Source organism: Verruconis gallopava (genome assembly GCF_000836295.1).
Source record: "Verruconis gallopava strain CBS 43764 unplaced genomic scaffold supercont1.18, whole genome shotgun sequence".
Taxonomy (NCBI): domain Eukaryota; kingdom Fungi; phylum Ascomycota; class Dothideomycetes; order Venturiales; family Sympoventuriaceae; genus Verruconis; species Verruconis gallopava.
Genome location: NW_015622154.1, coordinates 259,816 through 277,050, shown reverse-complemented (window position 1 = coordinate 277,050; position 17,235 = coordinate 259,816). Strand labels below are relative to the sequence as shown.

The 17,235-nt window shown below is 52.9% G+C and overlaps 5 protein-coding genes across 7 annotated transcripts; 2 read left to right on the top strand and 3 right to left on the bottom strand.

Moving 5' to 3' along the window:
- The first annotated feature begins 1,069 nt into the window (after positions 1 to 1,069).
- Positions 1,070 to 2,480, top strand: PV09_05709 (uncharacterized protein). The gene is made up of 4 exons (XM_016359250.1): positions 1,070 to 1,732; positions 1,791 to 1,855; positions 1,911 to 1,953; positions 2,013 to 2,480. The coding sequence occupies exons 1-4, from the start codon at positions 1,432 to 1,434 to the stop codon at positions 2,126 to 2,128; spliced, it is 525 nt and encodes a 174-aa protein (XP_016212929.1). The 5' UTR covers positions 1,070 to 1,431; the 3' UTR covers positions 2,129 to 2,480.
- A 642-nt stretch (positions 2,481 to 3,122) lies between these two features.
- PV09_05708 (uncharacterized protein) lies at positions 3,123 to 4,399 on the top strand. Its single transcript, XM_016359249.1, has 2 exons — positions 3,123 to 3,535; positions 3,696 to 4,399. Exons 1-2 carry the CDS (start codon positions 3,241 to 3,243, stop codon positions 4,067 to 4,069), a joined length of 669 nt encoding a protein of 222 aa, XP_016212928.1. The 5' UTR covers positions 3,123 to 3,240; the 3' UTR covers positions 4,070 to 4,399.
- Positions 4,146 to 8,094, bottom strand: PV09_05707 (uncharacterized protein). The gene is made up of 2 exons (XM_016359248.1): positions 7,380 to 8,094; positions 4,146 to 7,289 (listed from the first exon to the last, which is right to left on the bottom strand). Exons 1-2 carry the CDS (start codon positions 7,732 to 7,734, stop codon positions 4,573 to 4,575), a joined length of 3,072 nt encoding a protein of 1,023 aa, XP_016212927.1. The 5' UTR covers positions 7,735 to 8,094; the 3' UTR covers positions 4,146 to 4,572.
- Positions 8,095 to 10,608: 2,514 nt separating this feature from the next.
- PV09_05706 lies at positions 10,609 to 12,305 on the bottom strand. 3 transcript variants are annotated; one of them, XM_016359245.1, is made up of 4 exons: positions 11,692 to 12,305; positions 11,618 to 11,635; positions 10,997 to 11,567; positions 10,609 to 10,912 (listed from the first exon to the last, which is right to left on the bottom strand). In XM_016359245.1, exons 1-4 carry the CDS (start codon positions 11,932 to 11,934, stop codon positions 10,656 to 10,658), a joined length of 1,089 nt encoding a protein of 362 aa, XP_016212924.1. In that variant the 5' UTR covers positions 11,935 to 12,305; the 3' UTR covers positions 10,609 to 10,655. The 3 variants fall into 3 exon arrangements, with proteins under 3 accessions (XP_016212924.1, XP_016212925.1, XP_016212926.1); XM_016359246.1 differs by having other exon boundaries at positions 11,618 to 12,305; XM_016359247.1 differs by having other exon boundaries at positions 10,997 to 11,635.
- A 3,116-nt stretch (positions 12,306 to 15,421) lies between these two features.
- PV09_05705 (uncharacterized protein) lies at positions 15,422 to 16,828 on the bottom strand (the record flags this gene model as incomplete). Its single annotated transcript, XM_016359244.1, has 2 exons — positions 15,422 to 16,549; positions 16,660 to 16,828. 2 exons carry the CDS (start codon positions 16,826 to 16,828, stop codon positions 15,903 to 15,905), a joined length of 816 nt encoding a protein of 271 aa, XP_016212923.1. The 3' UTR covers positions 15,422 to 15,902.
- Between the last annotated feature and the right edge of the window lie 407 nt (positions 16,829 to 17,235).

Below are 17,235 nucleotides of genomic sequence, written 5' to 3'. Positions count from 1 at the left end.
GGAGATGACGGATAGGGATATGGATTGGCATGATGCATTTGTCGTGGCTACGTTTGGGCATTTGAAGGTGACGCTGAAGAGGGTGGAGGACTGATCGTCTCTCGCTTGGGGACGCATCACGGACATTGCGCAATTCGGTAGTTCTGTAAATGAGAAAAGCGCTAATTGTCTTTGCATTGTGCTGGTAGATATCGGCGAAATGTGTGTATGTGTGTGAACTCTAGCATTGGTTGCTCAGCGACCATTTCCGCTCGATGGGAGTTGGTCCTTCTCTTTCTACCGAACCGGCGGTGAAACGTGCGGAGATGGCACCCGAACGACTGAAAAGCGGCGGATCCACTAGCAAACGTGTAGGATTCTGTGCAACATATCCATCAAGGTATGGGTGTTGCAAGCAAGGAATCCACGTGGCGGACGCTAGCTCGAAGTGGTGGAATCTGGGTCTCGATACAGTCGGTTTTATGTCGGAATCACACTGAGATCAAAACCCGTCGCCGACGACGACGACGCCCGGATCTTTTAAGTCGAAGTTCCGCGTGCTTGTCTGGCCCCAAGTCTGGAATGTCCAGACAACGCTCGCTCGATTCGTCCGCTGGAATGTGGGACGGTGGGCCCTCAAGGTACAACCGGCACCGACTTGGCCACCTTGACGCCTCACTCTTTTGTCTCAGCAGCATCAGGAGGCCCACAAAGGCCGCTCTCGAAAAGCAGACGGCCTCGCGGTAACACGCAGACGTCTTTTTCATCTGCCGCTTGGAGGGATCGACTCGTCTTCTTGTTGGCTCTCTTCGAAAAGGCTCACGGGCGGCGTCGTTGCTCGGCGTGTCCAGCACGGGCAAGGCTGCAAACCCCCTCAGTTTGCCATTCTGGGACAAGTCCCAGGCTGGTAGCGAGCCAGAGGGCTGACCTGGACCAGTTAGATTGTGCAGAGTCCCGCCTGTGCGTCAGAAGCCGGCATCATGGCCCGCTGGCGCTGGCTTCGGGCGTCCTATGTGCGCAGGAAGTGGAGTGCAAAGTGCAGAGCGGTTCAGCGTGCCTGATTCATCGCTGCGGTGCTTCCCCACGAGAACCGTGAATGGACCCTGCTCGGCAGCCACGACTCGATGCTTTGACTCAACATCTTCGTCCCACGTTCGCCAGCGCCGTGCTGCTGCAAGTCCTCACTCCCAACACCGTCTTCGTCCGACTTGTCGTCTTGCTTCACCACTGCCGCATTGCCCTTGAAATCCCACTTTTGCTCCTCTCGGGACCAGCACCACGCGTCGGATCGAGTATTCTTCACTGCGGGCTCGAGCTAGCATCGTGTGATCGTCATCGCCCTCGTTATCAAGCCTCACTCCCGCATCTCCCCGCCGGATCACGGAGCAGCACCCAACACACCTCGCACTCGCACCACGCCCGTCGCATTAAACCAGCACATCCACGTCCATCATGCCGTCGCAGCCTGGTAGCTCTGCGATTGCGATCCCGAAGCGCAAGAGAAAGCAGCACTTCCGCAACGATTCGCACGGAGAACGCCCGGAGCCGCAGGCGGCTGAATCACCCGCCATTAGCGAGTCTATGATGAGCAGCAGCAGCGCTCGCAGCTCATATGATTGCGGAGCCACGAGCCCAAGGAGCTTGGGCAAAAGCCCTGTGGGTACTGGCTCTTCGGCCGTGGCCGCTACAGTGCCGAGTCCGGTGTCGCTCACTCAGACGGATAGAGCGAGGCGGAGGACGAGCAGCTTCTTGAGTAAGCGGCTTCTACATCCTGCTGCACAACGTCCTGCGGCAGCTAACGATCTGGCCAGGCGAGTCCCTTGCAAAGTCGGAATATACGATTGTCGACATCGGCTCTGAGGACAGTCCAAGATTGGTATGAACTCTTAGCCGGGACATTCTCTTTGCGGCTCGCTAACAGAGGCAACCAGATCACATGCATCAAAACGTCCCAAGGCTTTGATTGGAACCAAGGTATGCCTGGCTTGCAGAACACAACGATAGCGATCCGTTGCTAAGGCTGTGCCCGACAGAGCTCTTCCTCCCTTCCTATCTCGACCACGAGTTCGAGCCTCTCGAGCGCCGACAAGAGCCCGTGAAGGACATCGTTCTCACTGACGAGGAGGCTGCTGCATTCCTTCCCCAGTGAGCAATCGCTACTCGGTCATAAATCGGATCGGAAAACGAGTGCTGCGACCCACTTGACTGGATATATTGGACGATGAGAGGATCTTCTTTCTCTCACAACTGGCGTTTAGATGTGAACGGATTTATTTTTAAACGAAAGGCATGGCTTCTCATAGATATATCCCGCTTGCAACAGGCAATGCATGCCCACGAGGAAGAATGGCGTTGTTATTTTTCTCGGAACAGTTTTGTGCTTATAGTGCTTTTTCTTGAGTTGTCCACGTAGAGACTTGATTTAGGCTCTTGAGATGTAATATCCTTCGCGCTTTAGCATCCTTACCATATCTCAATCGAAATGTAATAAGACGCTGAAATTTGCAGAGTCCCTACTGTTCTGTTTTTCTACCTCGCTTTACTACCTTACCAAGCGATTCCAGCATTCAGCGTGCAGAAAAAGAGGCATGAAAGATGGAAGGCCCTCGCGATATATCTAAGAAACTTCCAATAAAAGGCTCTTGCAAGAGAAGACAAGGCCTCAAATCTGCATAGCAAACAGATACAAAAAGAACCGTGAGCCTAGATCTTGTGCCATTCAAAGATCAGAATCTTCCATCTTGTCAATACCTCATCCTTTTACCTACAAGTTACCACGATATTCTCACTTACAAGAGTCGATAAGGTGGTGATACGTCCAGCGCTCTTAAACGAGCGAGCCAGACGTATCCTCAAGCAGCTTCACAGTCTAGACTGTTGACGTAATGGATGGATAGAAAATCGAAGGCGAAAGCGAGACTGGGGGCCCGCGAATATCTAGCATTTACCGCATTAAAAAGGCAGTGACAAAGACCTTGAGGACTCAAGGTGGGACAGATGCTCTAGCGTGCGTGTTTTTGTTGTAGTTCAAAGAACTCAGCCTTGCGGGCAAGGCTTCGACGAGAGAAGGGGAATGCCAAGACGATGCGCACCCCTGCTATTCTAAAGCGCGACGTTCTCCGCAATTGTGTAAACACAGCCGACAAACAAACAGCTTGAATCAGCACAACCGCTTCGAACGCGTACAACGCGAGGGCCAGAGACGAGAGAATTTCAGTGAGAAGAAGCCAGCCTCGACCCTCAGAGCCGACACGAACCGCGATGGCGACCGCGGCGCCGTCCCGCCTGACGGCCTCGGAATTTCGCAAAATCGACCTGCAGTCCCCCAGCGACCTCGCGTATCTGCAGGCGCAGACGCAGCGCGCCGCGCGGGAGAAGATCGACGCCGCGTTCCCACCGTCTGCGGCGCCCACGGACGGAGAGGACGACGGGATGAGGAGGCGGGTGGAGGAGCTGGTGCAAGCGTTCGTGGAGAAGACGTGGGAAGGCGTGCGGTGGAACGTGACGTGCAACGGCGTCGACATGGACGCGGAGAACAGCAAGGAGGCGACGGATGGTGAGTCGAAGCCCAAACGCCCTCTCCCACCTCCTATTTTCCTTCCAAAAATAAAAAAAAACCTGGGCCGTCTTTGTCGTGCGCGTGAGGCGGAGAGGGTTGTGTGAGGCAAACGGGATCCGCAGGCCCACGTGCTAACACGTAGGCGAATCCGACGCAGAGTTCGAACCGCTCGATGTGAAGTTGGCGGAGAAGATACGCACGCTCGAGGTGGAGAAGGAAAGGCTGACGCTCAAGGTCACCGGCCTGCGAAGGGACGCGCCCGCGAAAGCGGCGGAGAACGTGAAGGCGCGGTGGACGGCCGAGGAAGAGTCGTTCGAGGCGGCCTTGGACGGCGCGAGGGAAAAGGATGGCGAGGAAGGCGTGGAATTGGACGTGGGTGGCTTCAAAAGGTGGGATGAAGTACAGGCGGCGTATGGGCAGAGCATCGATGCGCTTGTGAGGCTGAGAACGGAACTTACAGAGTCGGTTGCAAAACTGCAAAGAGCGAGGGGCGTGGCTGCGTACGTCGAAGAACAGAGGCTGAGATCATGATGTCGTACTTGATCGAATTCCAAACGCTTATTAACTGCACTCACTCTATGTGGCGTTGGTAGGGTTGGAGCAGGCTCTTTTGACGGTCAGATATACCCAGCATTTCAAATCATCAACGAGCAAGGAATCCGAAGCCGGGAAATATTTTGCACTTCTCATGTACCAGACTTGATTTATTCTTGCATTTCATCCACTCTGCGAATCAAATCACCCTTCGAAGTAACCAGATATCTTAACATTGACATACTCGAAGCGTTGTGGCAGATCCAACAACACCAGACGTTAATACGTTATGACCATTAATTTTGAACGCAGAATAGTTAGAGGGGTATCAAAGGATCAAAGCTCGAACAAGGGAAGCAGTGCTAGTGCAACCAACTCCAAATGAAACCCAACTTCCGAGAGTTATCGATGCCAAAAGAAAAGTGAGGGATTCAAAAAACTCAGCGCCAGTCAGTTTGGCTGAGACATACAAGAAAATTCCCATAAAAGGCACACCATTACTAGCCCAGTTTTGGACTCTTCGATTGCCTTGCCTGGCTCATCTCACCATCCGAAGGCCTTGCTCTCTTCAGAGACTCACGCCGCGGCTGCGAGGCTTCACCTATTTCTTCAGCGCCCTTACTAGATGTACGTCTCACATTTTGGCTGCTCATATCAATGCCATCCACGTTCATGTTGTCGGGTGTGATCGGGCTGTTGAACCCGCTCCCTCCACCGGCTGTTGCGGCAGAGCTTCCGGCAGGGATGTCCTCAGCAAGCCTCTCGGCAATCTCTGCATCGTACTCTCGTTCGGCAAGCATGACGAGATCCGGGTTGGTCAAACGTGCGTGGGCAAGCATATCGATCGATTCAGAGCTCTCTAACTCACTAAAATCACCAATGTCTTGATCTTCGCTACCATCTATCGCGTCATGCGCAGTGCCGGGATTAGAAGTGGTGCGCTCAAGAGCTTTGAAGACTTTCGGTACAGCTACCGGTAGGTGAAGATCGGTGTAAATTGGTGAATCTGAAAGTCCATCCGCTTCTTCTTCGCTAGAGGCTGAGTAATCATCATCTTCGTCTTCATCAGGAGAAGAGATAGGGAAGTACGACGGTGGCGGCAGCTCCGACGGGGGAAGGTCCTTTCGCCTGTTTTTGAGGATCTTCGCATCTGTAGCGCGAGATTGTGCCGCACTAGAAGTAGATCCAGCCCTCTCAGCGAGGAGGGCGCGTATGTGTGGATGATAGTTTTTGGTATTGGCATCAGAGCCAAGCTCGCGGACGAGGTGATGCCTGCTCTTAATGTTGAGTGCGAAGTTATCTGATGGCAGTACTCCACCGACACCGGATGCTGCTAGACCTATTGGATCAGGACTCTCGTCAGTGGAAGATCCAGGTCCTTTCACGGACGCCGGCTTGGAAAGCCCACGCACGGATTCCTCGCTTGTTGTCCCATCCACCTCCATATCCGACGCTACAAGCGCGGCTTGTGGTTGTGACAATGGGCCTTTGCTTTCTTCATATTCATATCGTTCCGGTGATCTGGAAATGCCAACAGCGTGGACTGGATATGAAGAGTCTTCCTGGATGTTGGCAGTGTTGACATTGGCCCCTCGCGAATCACCACTTAGATCTGTTACGAAAGGAGCTTTGCTGTAGAAGATAATGGGTCCATTGGCGACCTGTTTCTTCTTAGATGATGTAGTGCGTACCCCCGAACTGGTAAGGCCAGATGATTCAACGGCAACCACATCATCTTGAGCCGAGGACCACTCACTTAAATCATCGTCACTGTTGTCATCCACGCTCTGATGAAAGAGCAGGGGGACATACGCCGATCGTTTCTTTTCTTTTGATGGGACGGCAGATTTTGAAAGAGACGTACTCGATCCATCTCCGCTTCCGCTGGCCAAAAAGCTCTTCGTCCTCTTGTCAATATGCGATGCTGGCTGGCCTGAGGCATTACTGTTTTCGTCCGGTGAGCCATCACTACTTGTTCGCGTAAGCTCACTACCGCCTTTCCACCGCACCTTTCTCCCATCAGCGGACAATTCGAGCTTCTTGCTGTACTGCTCAAGCGCCTTCCTGATAAATTCTGGTGTAACGTTGAGCGTGTGAAGCTGCGCCATATTGACCAGCACATTTAGGTACATGTATCCATGACCGTCGACTAAGGGTTTCTCCGAGCCGGCCTCCAATGGAGAGAAGCCGAGATGCCGCAGATATTTTATATTCTCCTCTGGTATCTGTGCTCGTTCTGGGTCGAGATCAAGTGGACGCGTCGGCCGCTGATCTGGCGAGTCCTCTCCGTTATCCTCCTCTGTTGCACTCTCGGAAACCTTTGAAAAATGAGGCTCGGATTGCGTCTCTTCGACTTTAGGTACCGCTTCATGCTGCAGTGGTCGTCTTTTAGGGTGATGCATGATGCGGGCCTCACGAGCTCCCTCTCTTCCCAATGGATGTCCTTTCGCTTCGGATTCAGAGCGATCAGCACGAGCTGCCGATTGAGATATTTCTTCCTGTTGCATGGGCTGCTGATGACCGTCTTTTGACGCTCCTTTACCCGCAAAGATCTGTTCCAGCCGGCGCACGATTAATTTCTTCTTCGATTTCTCCGTCATCGCAATAGGTTTAGGCAACAAGCCCTGAGGTATATCGGAGAGATAACTTTGTATGTCTCGCTGCTGTGAAGTAGACATGGCTGGTCTTAAGCTAGGCTCTTTCTTCGTCACGGGATTGCTACCTTGCGCCGAGGATATCTGGCCTGAAGCCGAAGCGTATGCGGAGTCTACGTTTCCCAGCGACGATCCCGCTGTTAACTGCTGTTCCATGCTTGGCGGTAGAGATGTCTGCTGGTGTTCGGATGAACCTTGGCCTGACGAGCTCGTCTGCGTCACACCTTCCAATCCCGCAGCAAACTTGCGCAGCGTTTCTTCAAGCTCTTGTTTCTTGTGTGGAGGCAGTCCATGAACACGGATTTCGAACAGCTTGTCCGCGTTGAGGTGCGCATCATGCAGCTTCTCGTACTTCTTGAGCCTCCTTTTCAATTTCTTGTTTTGGATCGTCAGATCATCGATCACGCTTCGGAAATCCTCTGAAGTTGATGTAGACGGTCCAAGGCGCGTCAGCCCTGTACGACGGGGCAAGCTATCCACGGACTGCTGATTCGCTCGTTCGCGTTCCAGAGCGTCAGGGGAGGTCTCGGAGGACGAATTTGGTAGGAAGAATGGTGGGTCGTCTGTTTTGATTCTCGATGGTTAGCCTTTTTCGCTCTTCTCTGACGCAGCTCTGCAATCACAAAGGGAAAGCTTCTGAATAAAAAACATACTATCCATGAGCTCGGCAGATCCCGTTCGCACGTTGTTGTTCGACTTCTCAAACCACTTTTCGGCATTGCTGCTTTCGCCCGAGCTCGTATTCTTGTCGGGCGCAACGGGTATCGAGGACAAACATGAGTCAAGATTGGCACGATTGCTTACTGGCGTTCTTCCTCGTGCCTCGCTATTGACCAAAGGAAATGGAGGCTGCTCTTCGTCCGACTGGGGGCTGTTTCCACGTGAGGAGTGCTTTAGAGAAACGGATCTGTGTGCGGGCGGCCTGCGCGGGTGAGTTGTCAGCGTCGAGCGCGCCGGCGGCGTGTCGATCGACTTTTGCTTTGAAGGTCCAGGATCGTCTTCGTCCATGATTTTCTTGTTTGATGCCGGCACTGCGAGCGTCTACACACTGGCGAGCAGAGCCATTCCCGGCACCCTGGAGCGGGTTGCAATCGGGCGATCACAAGGCTGGCTGGCGAACGCGTACAGTGCGGCTATCTTTTCGTACGGCGCTCAGCGGAATCTGGGCTCTACAGCTGTGGGAAATGGCGGCGACTTGGAGGAAGTGTGCTCCTCGGGTATGACGTCGAAGTGCAGGATCGATTTGTGGTCGCTCACGATCCGAAGCGATGGACAGATGAGCATGCGCGCGGCATCGTTTGTGCACAATGGCAGTGTTTCGTGATGATTTTAAAACTGAGGATTTGTTGGAGGAATTCGAAAGTGGAGTGTCGCCTCTTGACGGCGGACAGCAGTTTCATCATTGCCATTTTTTTTGCCTGTTGCCGGAGCTGTGGTCGACCTCTGCTGTAGTTGCGATCTTGAAGACGCGGCCAGGGTCTGAGGATCGGCCCATTCGATCGCTCCTTCTCGACGCCTCCCTTGACGGCTCCGAGACCTGTTCAACGGCCGTGGCTCCTGCAGCACGCAGGGACCACGCGCCAGCTGGACGCTTCCGTGCGTCTAACCCTGTGCGGCGATTCTTACAATACCGCCGTGGCCCACGCACCGCCACAAGGCTGAGGACCTCTCCGCCCGCCTTTTTGCGATGTGTCACAAGAGGGGCGTTGTCGCTCTGCGTTCTAGACAACGGCAAGGTGTATATAATGCACGTCGTGCGCGTCCAGGCACGGACGGACCCAGATCTCTCTTTGCACTGCGTCCCACGCCTCCTGAACGTTCCATTGCCCGCGTTGCGCGACAACACGGGACGAGTCGAGCCGTCTTGAGCGCAAAGTTCTCTCGGACGATGCATGCTTGGGTCCAAAATGCACTGCCGCCCCCGAAAGCCGCCCTTCCACGACGTCCCAGCTCTCCACCGCACGGTGCTAATTCGCGGTCTAGAAAGCCAAACCTGTCGAGTGATGACATAAGCGGGATTTATTACAATAACTTACGCGACGCATCTCGATGCAGCGTGCCACGCTAACCAGTTTTGGCCTGCTGGGAACGACTCCACGCCCGCGCGAATCATGATCCGACCGCTGTCATCGCCGATGCGCTCACTCGTCGAGACCAGCCCACGTCGCCGCCTTTCTGTCTCTCGATCGTAGCGGTCCCAACCCAGCACCCAAATCTCGGAAAGTGGAAAACGCTACCGGTTCTCAAATTTCAAGCCCTTCATCGCGTTCTCGCCACCGTCTCAACCACGCTGCCAAACAGACCGCAGTCGAAGAAACCCTCCAGAGATGCGCCCTGCGGCCCCAGGTACCGCGGACAGAAGAGGAAAAAGTGCGATGGCTTCCCGCACGCCGATCTCTGCGCCCTCCTTAGCTTGCGTCACAAACCGGCTTAGTCCAAGTAGCGGACGGACTACTGCCGTTTCTTACCTTGTCGAGCAGCGGTAGAGGCTCTCTCAAACTCTTTGCGGCACCCGCACGCAGCATCATCAGCTTTGTCCATGTTCGACTTCCCTTCGCCCCATCCTGTGTCGTGGATCCACATGCCCATGAAGTCTGCGTGCGACCTTTTGTCGTTCCTTTTCTTTTTACAGGGATAGCATCGCCATCAACCTCACGGACCGGCTTTCGCAACGGACCTGTCCAATCGTGCATCGGTGATCTGGCGTGATTCGGACGTCCGTCATCCTGCGTTTGCAGTTTCTCCCTTCTTTCATTTCCTCAGCCCCGATGACGCTCAACCTTCGCTTCGCATCGTAATGAGCACAAAACCAAGGAAGGGGCGGTCTACACAGACACCAATGCCGTCATCGCTCCGTGCGAGTGTTTGACACCATCTCGGACAGTCGGCTGGCAAATGTTCGAAAAGGAACATTCTAGCTTTCTGTCATCGACGATCGCCATGGATCCTCACTCCCCCCCTTCGCTACAACGAAAGCTCATCAGCCAGGGCGAGGAAGCCCACCACAAGCGAAAGCCAGGCCTCGACCGCTTTTCCGGCTCTTGCATAGCCAACTTGCCTCAAAGTATCTGCTTCTGACACCACACTGCGCCCGGATCCATCATGATTCTGTGGCGCTATTTTCATTTGTTCTTGGACACCCCTACAATCCGTGCGTGAAGAAGTTGGCGTGTGTAAGAAATACGTATCTCGAGGAAAAGATCATCTATTCCCCACAAAGTAATTCGTTCATTGCCGATGAGCTTACTTTTCCGCCATTCCGCGGCAGCAGAGTAGCATCCCTTACCACCATCGGCTCTGCTCAGTATGAATGCAACTTTGAGCAGAACGTTGGTCGACGGGCATGGGTCAAGGAAATTTGCATTACCTCCACTAACAAATGCTCAGCTGCCTGGCGTAGCAAACAGCGGGCTGCTATTGTGCAATGGCGCTTAGGACGCTGACGGTCGCACGCTGTACTTCTAGCGCAGCTTTGCTAGCGGAGAGACCTCCGATGACGTAGTTGTTGGTCCCATTTCGCTCCCAAGCCCCAACTCCAAGCTCGGAGAGCTGAACGAGCAAATCCGAAGTCACGAGGCAAATGCCTTTCCCAAAACAAGATCTGCTTTGCGATGTGCGCTGACGTCGCAGACACCCCTCGTAGGGAACGATGAACGTGTCCCTTCACATCAGCAACGGCATTACGCATTAATTTCGATGTATCCTCGATTCACGATCTGTGAACAAGTCACGTGTCTGTCCTATCCTCCCAAATCAAGATCATCGGACAAGAATACGAATTTTCATAGGCGGCGCCGCATCTACTTTGTGTCACAAGGGCATGAAGCATGAATGAATTGGCCTCATTCTTTTCAGAGAATTCGTCAATGCTGACATGACCATGTCCGCTAGATGCAGACGATCGAATCGTAATTGCCATCGTCGTAATATCAGCATTTTTGTGTAATATACTCTAACTGAATGTCCTCGTACTTTTCCACACCTTGCACATCCGAATTGAGCCGTTTTCTATCCTCGCCTATGCTTTCATTAAATTTTGAGCAACTGCCGTGCGCTTGCGAATCCAGCTTCGAACCCATATTAGTGCTGACAGACGAGACCAAGGATTTTATCCCTGGAGCGCAGGCACATATGAGTGCTAGATAGAGCTCGAGACTACTCCAAACCGTCAAGTCGTAACCGACCCCTAGAGTCACTCTCGAATCAGCACATCGAGCACGCATGCGCAGTCGCATGAGAAAGAAAAAAAAAAGATAAAATGACTACTCACACGAGATGTCTCTTCTGCTGTCAGTGTACATCTTCGCCATGTAGAAAGTCCTCCCTACTCCTGCGCCGACAACAACGATTCCACAGCAAAGCACAGCGTAGGGCAGGACCTTGCGCGAGCTTTTCATGTGAAGTTTATGCACCGTGAGAGCGGGTATGACGCACGAATAGATGTCGGTGAAAATACTTGTGATCCCATTCAGGACGTCAGACGGCTCTCTTGGCATGCACGTGTACTTCTTAGGCCAAGTCACATCCATGCTCTTGTACACTGCTTCGATCGGTTCACAGTCGAAGACGAGGACAAGCGTGAAGGCAAGCCAGCTGACGAAGATGAATCCTATTCCGCCGATGGTGGTGCGGTACAGTCTGCGATGGTACCTGCGATCCAGGAGGCGCAGGAAAAAGAGCAGAACGCTCGTCTTTGTGCAGCTCAGGCTGCAAAGGAAGATGAGCTGCATAGCCCAACCTGCGACGCCGCCTCTGCCGGCGACTTGAGGAAAGGCGGACCAGATATCCCACACGTGGCGGTCGAGGCCGCCCATGAGGATGCCGTACATGCTCACGCCGCACTGCGCACAGGTGTTAACGCAATCACAAACCGGACGCTGTGAAGACCCACGAAGCCAGAGGCAAACAGCTGCGACGTTTGGTCAGCGACGGGTTGATACCGGCATCGAGGGTGAGGTATCATACCCAACCGAATATGATGAACAGGTCGTCTGCGCCGAAGCCACCGATGCGCATGCGGACCCGAACCCAAAGCCTGGCAACGACGGCCGAAGTCGCGAGAACCTGGAGCACCGCCGCGAACGGCACGTACCAATGCCTTGTTGGCGGGTTGACCAGCTGGGAAATCGGCCATTTCACCATCACCGAGAACGGGATCCGATAAGCGGTGAAATAGACCTCGTCGCTCGATCTTGCCACAGAAGCCATCTCACTTACAAAAGCGACTTTTGGAGAGCCCTCGGTAACGCGAACACGTCGAAGGTTTGTCTCTACTTTTCGTGGCGGTAGGGAATGGAAGGCATCTACTCAACAGGGAGCAGGTCTAACAGTTGTCATCGCGGTTGCCAGCTGACACGCAGGACGACGAAATTATTCTCTGCATCAAACTTATCGAAGGGGACGCCCTGCGTTGATATGCACCGTCGCCCCAACCCCACAAGTCACAAGCAGCCGAACGTGGTAAAGATGGGTCCCGCGACAAGTAATTCGCGTAGTCGGTTCCTTGCATCAACCTGATTCAGATCACACTCGAGCGAACGAGGCGCACAGGATCTCCGCTTCCCCCGCATGAACATGGAACACCTGGAATCATGATTAAGGGGAGGACCTTGCTTTGGGCTGAGTTTTCGGGTGCGCCCATGTGCACGGACTGCCGCGATTGACATCTCCCCATACTACAAAAAAACACTTTGCGAAGAACATTTCTGCCCCGGCTCAGACGTCCGGCACAAATGGTTCACTCAAAACTGGAAGTTGGGCGAGTGGCTGAGGCGATGTTTGTCGCTCCGACGGTCTTGACCCTCCGCGCGGGCCCGCAAAAGACATGCCGTTTGCTGTGGTCGCAAGACTCCTCGGCATATCTAAGCGAACTTCACAACTCACATGCTTATCACGCACCACCGCTTTTGCTAGTGGGCTTGTCAACCACACTTTTGGGACGGCCAGGCACCAATCACACGTCTTCCAGCAGCCCTATTTTCGAAATTTGAAAAGATGAAGATCCAATTGCAGCCACTTTACAAGCCATGTTTCACGGGTTCATTAAAGCTCAAGAACGCCCTTCTTGAATACATGAAGAGCTAGGAAATATAGCCAAGCCAAGCCTTTGCTGACGATGTGGTAAATTACTCTTCTAAGCCTGAAGGAGCGGTCTTCGACTCACGCTGCTGAGTGTCGACAGTGCATTAGCGCAAACTTGGCGTGTTTGGAAGTTGCAGCCAGAGTTCGCTGTGCGTTAGCCGACGCTCGCAAACTATGCATCCGTGTTCGAAGATATCTCCGAGATCAAGGTCTATTGTCTTAGGCGCAGTAGCCATCAAGTCCATAGCCTTGTGTAGGATGATCAGAGGCTTCGGTGACCGGAACCGCGATCCAGAAACCCATTGTCATGTTCAGGGTCGACTTATGCGTCCCTTAGCTCAGATTGGGGAAAAGACGTCTGCATGAGGGCGGCCCAGGAATCTCCACAGGTCTGCATAAGCGAGGAAGATCCGAGAAGCCCGGGGTAAGAACCACCTTACGCTGGCTCCAAAAAACCCACCGTGAGGAGTTTCTGTTTGCACGAACAGCTCGAGTAAGGGGAACTCGGCTGGCATCAGTGCAGTCAGATACCTAATACGATTAATTCTTGATATCCTCCCAGCCCGTACAAGGAGAGGTTATTTCGAGAGCTAAGCCTTTTGCTCTTCGCGGATCGTGCACATCGCTCGTTTATGGCTGCCGAAATGTTCTCGTATGCATTCGTCGTAGTTATTGCAGAACATGTCGCGAAAGCCCTTGGACCAGCCCCAGTTTTCTTTTCTCACGACCATCTTCTCAATTCCATTGGACAGTTCCTACTCCTTGTTGCTTTTTGAATGGAACGAAAAGCCAAAGATGGCATCCACCCATATCCTACGCCTATCCGACGCCTATCCGACGCCTATCCGACGCCTATCCGACGCCTATCCGACGCCTAAGTAGAGGCCAACTACAATGTCTCGGATTGTCTCTTCACAACTTCAGGTTGTGTTCTTCCTATTGGAGAATTCTAAAGGGCTGGGGAGAGTGAGGAAAGTGTCGGGATAGACGATGAGAAAATCCCTGTTTGCAACAACACCAATGGGTATGTGGCAGTCTTTAACCGGACGCAGGTTGCCCGTCATGAAAAAGAGAATGGTTATGGAGCAGCGTCATTTCAACGTTGATCATTACCACCCCCCCCGACGTCTTAATGCAAATGGAATCCTTCCTAGTTGCTCCGCACCCTTCCAGCCCCCTGGCTCGCGGAGAGACCGCCGGGAATGGGGGCCAGCTGGATAGATTTCACCTCGAACAGGTTTCCCAACCCGGGGTTGGTAGCTTCCCAATTCCCTCCTGGGCGCTGGTGTGATGTACAGGCGGCGAGGCTATATCGTAGCTCCGTCACGCCTTTCCTTTGACCAGATCATTAGATCCATGATGCCCATGATGCCCATGATGCTGGCACGGAAATCTTGTTTTTTTTTTTTTTTTTTTTTTTTTTTTTTTTTTTGGCGACCGGACGCCCACAGAGAAGACAACGTCGAACAGGTTGCCTCCTACTCCAAAAGCCTCGGAGGCAAGTTCTAGGTCGCAAGACCGACTCCGGTTTGGAAGCTGCCTGCAAGTTATCTGTCGCCAACTCCATGTTTGAGACTTGGTCCAGTTGGTGAGAGATTAGCCTCGAATGAAAGTCTTCAGCTCCCGCACAGAATCGAGATCTGATATGTGGCTCATTCCCTGCACATTTGATTGGACGGCATTGAGAATATTTTACATTCTTTTCCCTTCGCTTTCACCGCTCAGCCTTTCCTATTCTTTTCTCACGATGACGCTGTCGAGCATTCCATTCCAATAGAAGGGGGAAAGAGTGGCCGAATAGAGCGGAGTGAGAGAGATAAAGAAGGAGTGAGAGAGCAAGACATGTTGGCGCAGAGCCTGACGAGCGCAGACACCGGACGCGGAAAAGAAAGCTTACTTATCCAGTGTGAAGGCAATGAGGCAGTTGAAAGTCAAGCTCTGTTGCTGCCCAAGTTACAGCACGTGGGATCCCGACCACGTATTGTCACTCGCCCAAATCCAGGCGGAGTCTAAACTAGTCTGACTCACTTACAGAGGAGTCCATTCCGCTAGCCGACTCTTTGGCCCAGTGAATTTATCTCCAGCTACACTTGTGCTGGCGCTTTCTACTTATGCGAATGGCCTCTCACAAAACCAAGAATGCCCAATGGGATCAATACATTTGTAGACTTTAACTTTTGGGCTTGCGATGATCAATTCCTTATTTTGCCTTGCATACGACAGCCAGTATGTGGCATTTGTTCAGGATATCATTGGCTAGCATCCCAATGCAGTCTCCTTGATACATACTCTTCACGGGGATCATTCGCCATTTTCTACTTCCCATGACATTTCATCCCACGACATCCCAACCCTCTCTACAGAAATCAATAAAATCAGGACCTTAGCTCTTCTTTAGCGTACCTGTTTTCCAGGTATTTACTTTTTTCAAACTATGAAACAAGATAAAAATGGAGTTTTCCAAACTCTTGATTCAATAGCACAGTGGTTCGTTAGCATTCGTTCTCTAACCCAGAACATACTAAGATATCCAAAAGGATCTTGAGCCCGCCTCTCCTCTTTCTTTCCTTCCTTTGCCCTTCAAAAAGCCCGTGATCATTTCATGAATAGTTTCCAAATTACCTTCCATCCCTCAGAATACGCAAAGATCAACATTTCGTCGGGACTGTGGAACGATGACGTTAAAGTGCAAGCAGCACGGTAGCCCTATGAACCAGAGGTTGGAACGCATGATGAAAGTTCAAAGTGTTGTAGCTAACGTAGTGCATTGGGTCGAAAAGCTGTGTCCTGCGGCCGGACAAGACCCAGAAATGGACCCCAGGTTCGAGGACGGACTCGATAGGAGGTCAAGAGGGAGTGCATGTTAAGGGAGGCATGCTTTTGTGCTTCCTTCAAGACGTCACCAACCTTTCAGATCGGCTATTGATGCTTCCAGATGACGGAGAAGGCGGCAAGAGCGCAGACGTAGTCGACGAGAGGCTTCAGCGAATGCTACGAACCATCGAGGCGTACGACCAACGGATCTGCGAAGGCGGTCGCAGGGCGGCATAGATGATCGAGACGCCAAAGGGTGGCCCCAGAGAGCCATGCACTAATCAAGATGAGCCACGATAATTGTCGATCAAGAAATTGCCGACTTGGCCTTCCCCTTCTCCAAAGCCGTACCAGAGCGTCGAGCCTTGAATGGATATATCTTGGAGTCCAAAAACCCCCCCGCCGTAGTCGTTCACAGGGATTTGCGAATGAGCATCAAGAGGTCCGTATGGTGCCTGCCGAACGTGATTGTTTTCGAAAGCGACGATATTTTCAATCGGGCCAAATGCAAATGCGTCCATCTCAGCTGGATCGTAGGAGGTTGGACACAAAGGGCTTCGCAAGGTACCGCTGGCTGTCCCAGGATTTTCTTGGAGCGAGCCTGTTGTCAGAAGCGTACACGCGCTGGGCGACGTTAGCGAAAGGGAAGGGTCATGCGCCGTTGGACTGGCCGCCTCAGAGCAGGCTTGCATTTGTGGCTGTACAAGATCTCCAAGACAGCTCACGCGCAGCTGCTGGATGAGCTCGTGGGCCACGGTTGCGATCGGCTCGCTTGCCGTGGGTGATAATCCGAACTCTTGAGACATCCGTTGGCGCATCAACTCCGGCAACTTCGTCACAAACAATCGGTCGAGCTCTTTATACAACTCGAGAGTCTGGGCCCGGACCAGTTCTGCTTCTCTATCATCTGGCAAAACAAGATCGTAATCTGCTAACAGGTGAGCGGGAAAATCTTGAGAAGGGCCGAAGGGTACGATGAGTGGAGTGATTGGCATGAAAGTCAACAAAAGATTGAGAAAGGAACAGGGGAACACGTACACGGTGACGGAGGCTTCTGACCGGGAAAGAGTATTTGCCAAACCTCATTCCACTTCGCCTCCTCCGAGTTTTCGTTCTGCTGATCACTTTGGTCTTGGGCCTGCCAACGACGGTGCAGCTTCTCAAACATCTCGTCGCTCATGCAATCCCACTCATGCGCGACGGCCATGTTCTCGTGAACTTGACCCGCAGACTGGACATGCTGGTTCTCAGGCTCAGGGTGATGGTGAGGATACAGATGGTCCGTTCTAAACTCGGGAGTCAGCTCAAGATCAGCTATTCTCGTCCACTATCAGTGACCCCTACTTTAGTCGGGCCACAGATTTCCACCCAGGGCCCCAGCACCTCAGGCTACGGTGCGGTCCCTTCGGATTATATTTTAAATATGGGCAGGCAAAAAGTCGAGGTTGCCAGCGCCCTTTATGGTGCAACTGTCTCTTCTGCGCCCTGCGTCGGCGTTGATCGGACTTCTCAACGCTCCCACGCCTGCTGTGTGCCTTGGCGATCTGAAGACCAGCTTCAGCAGAGCGTCCATGTCCACCATTCACGAGCGCGGCAGCATTCTGGATGCTCGCG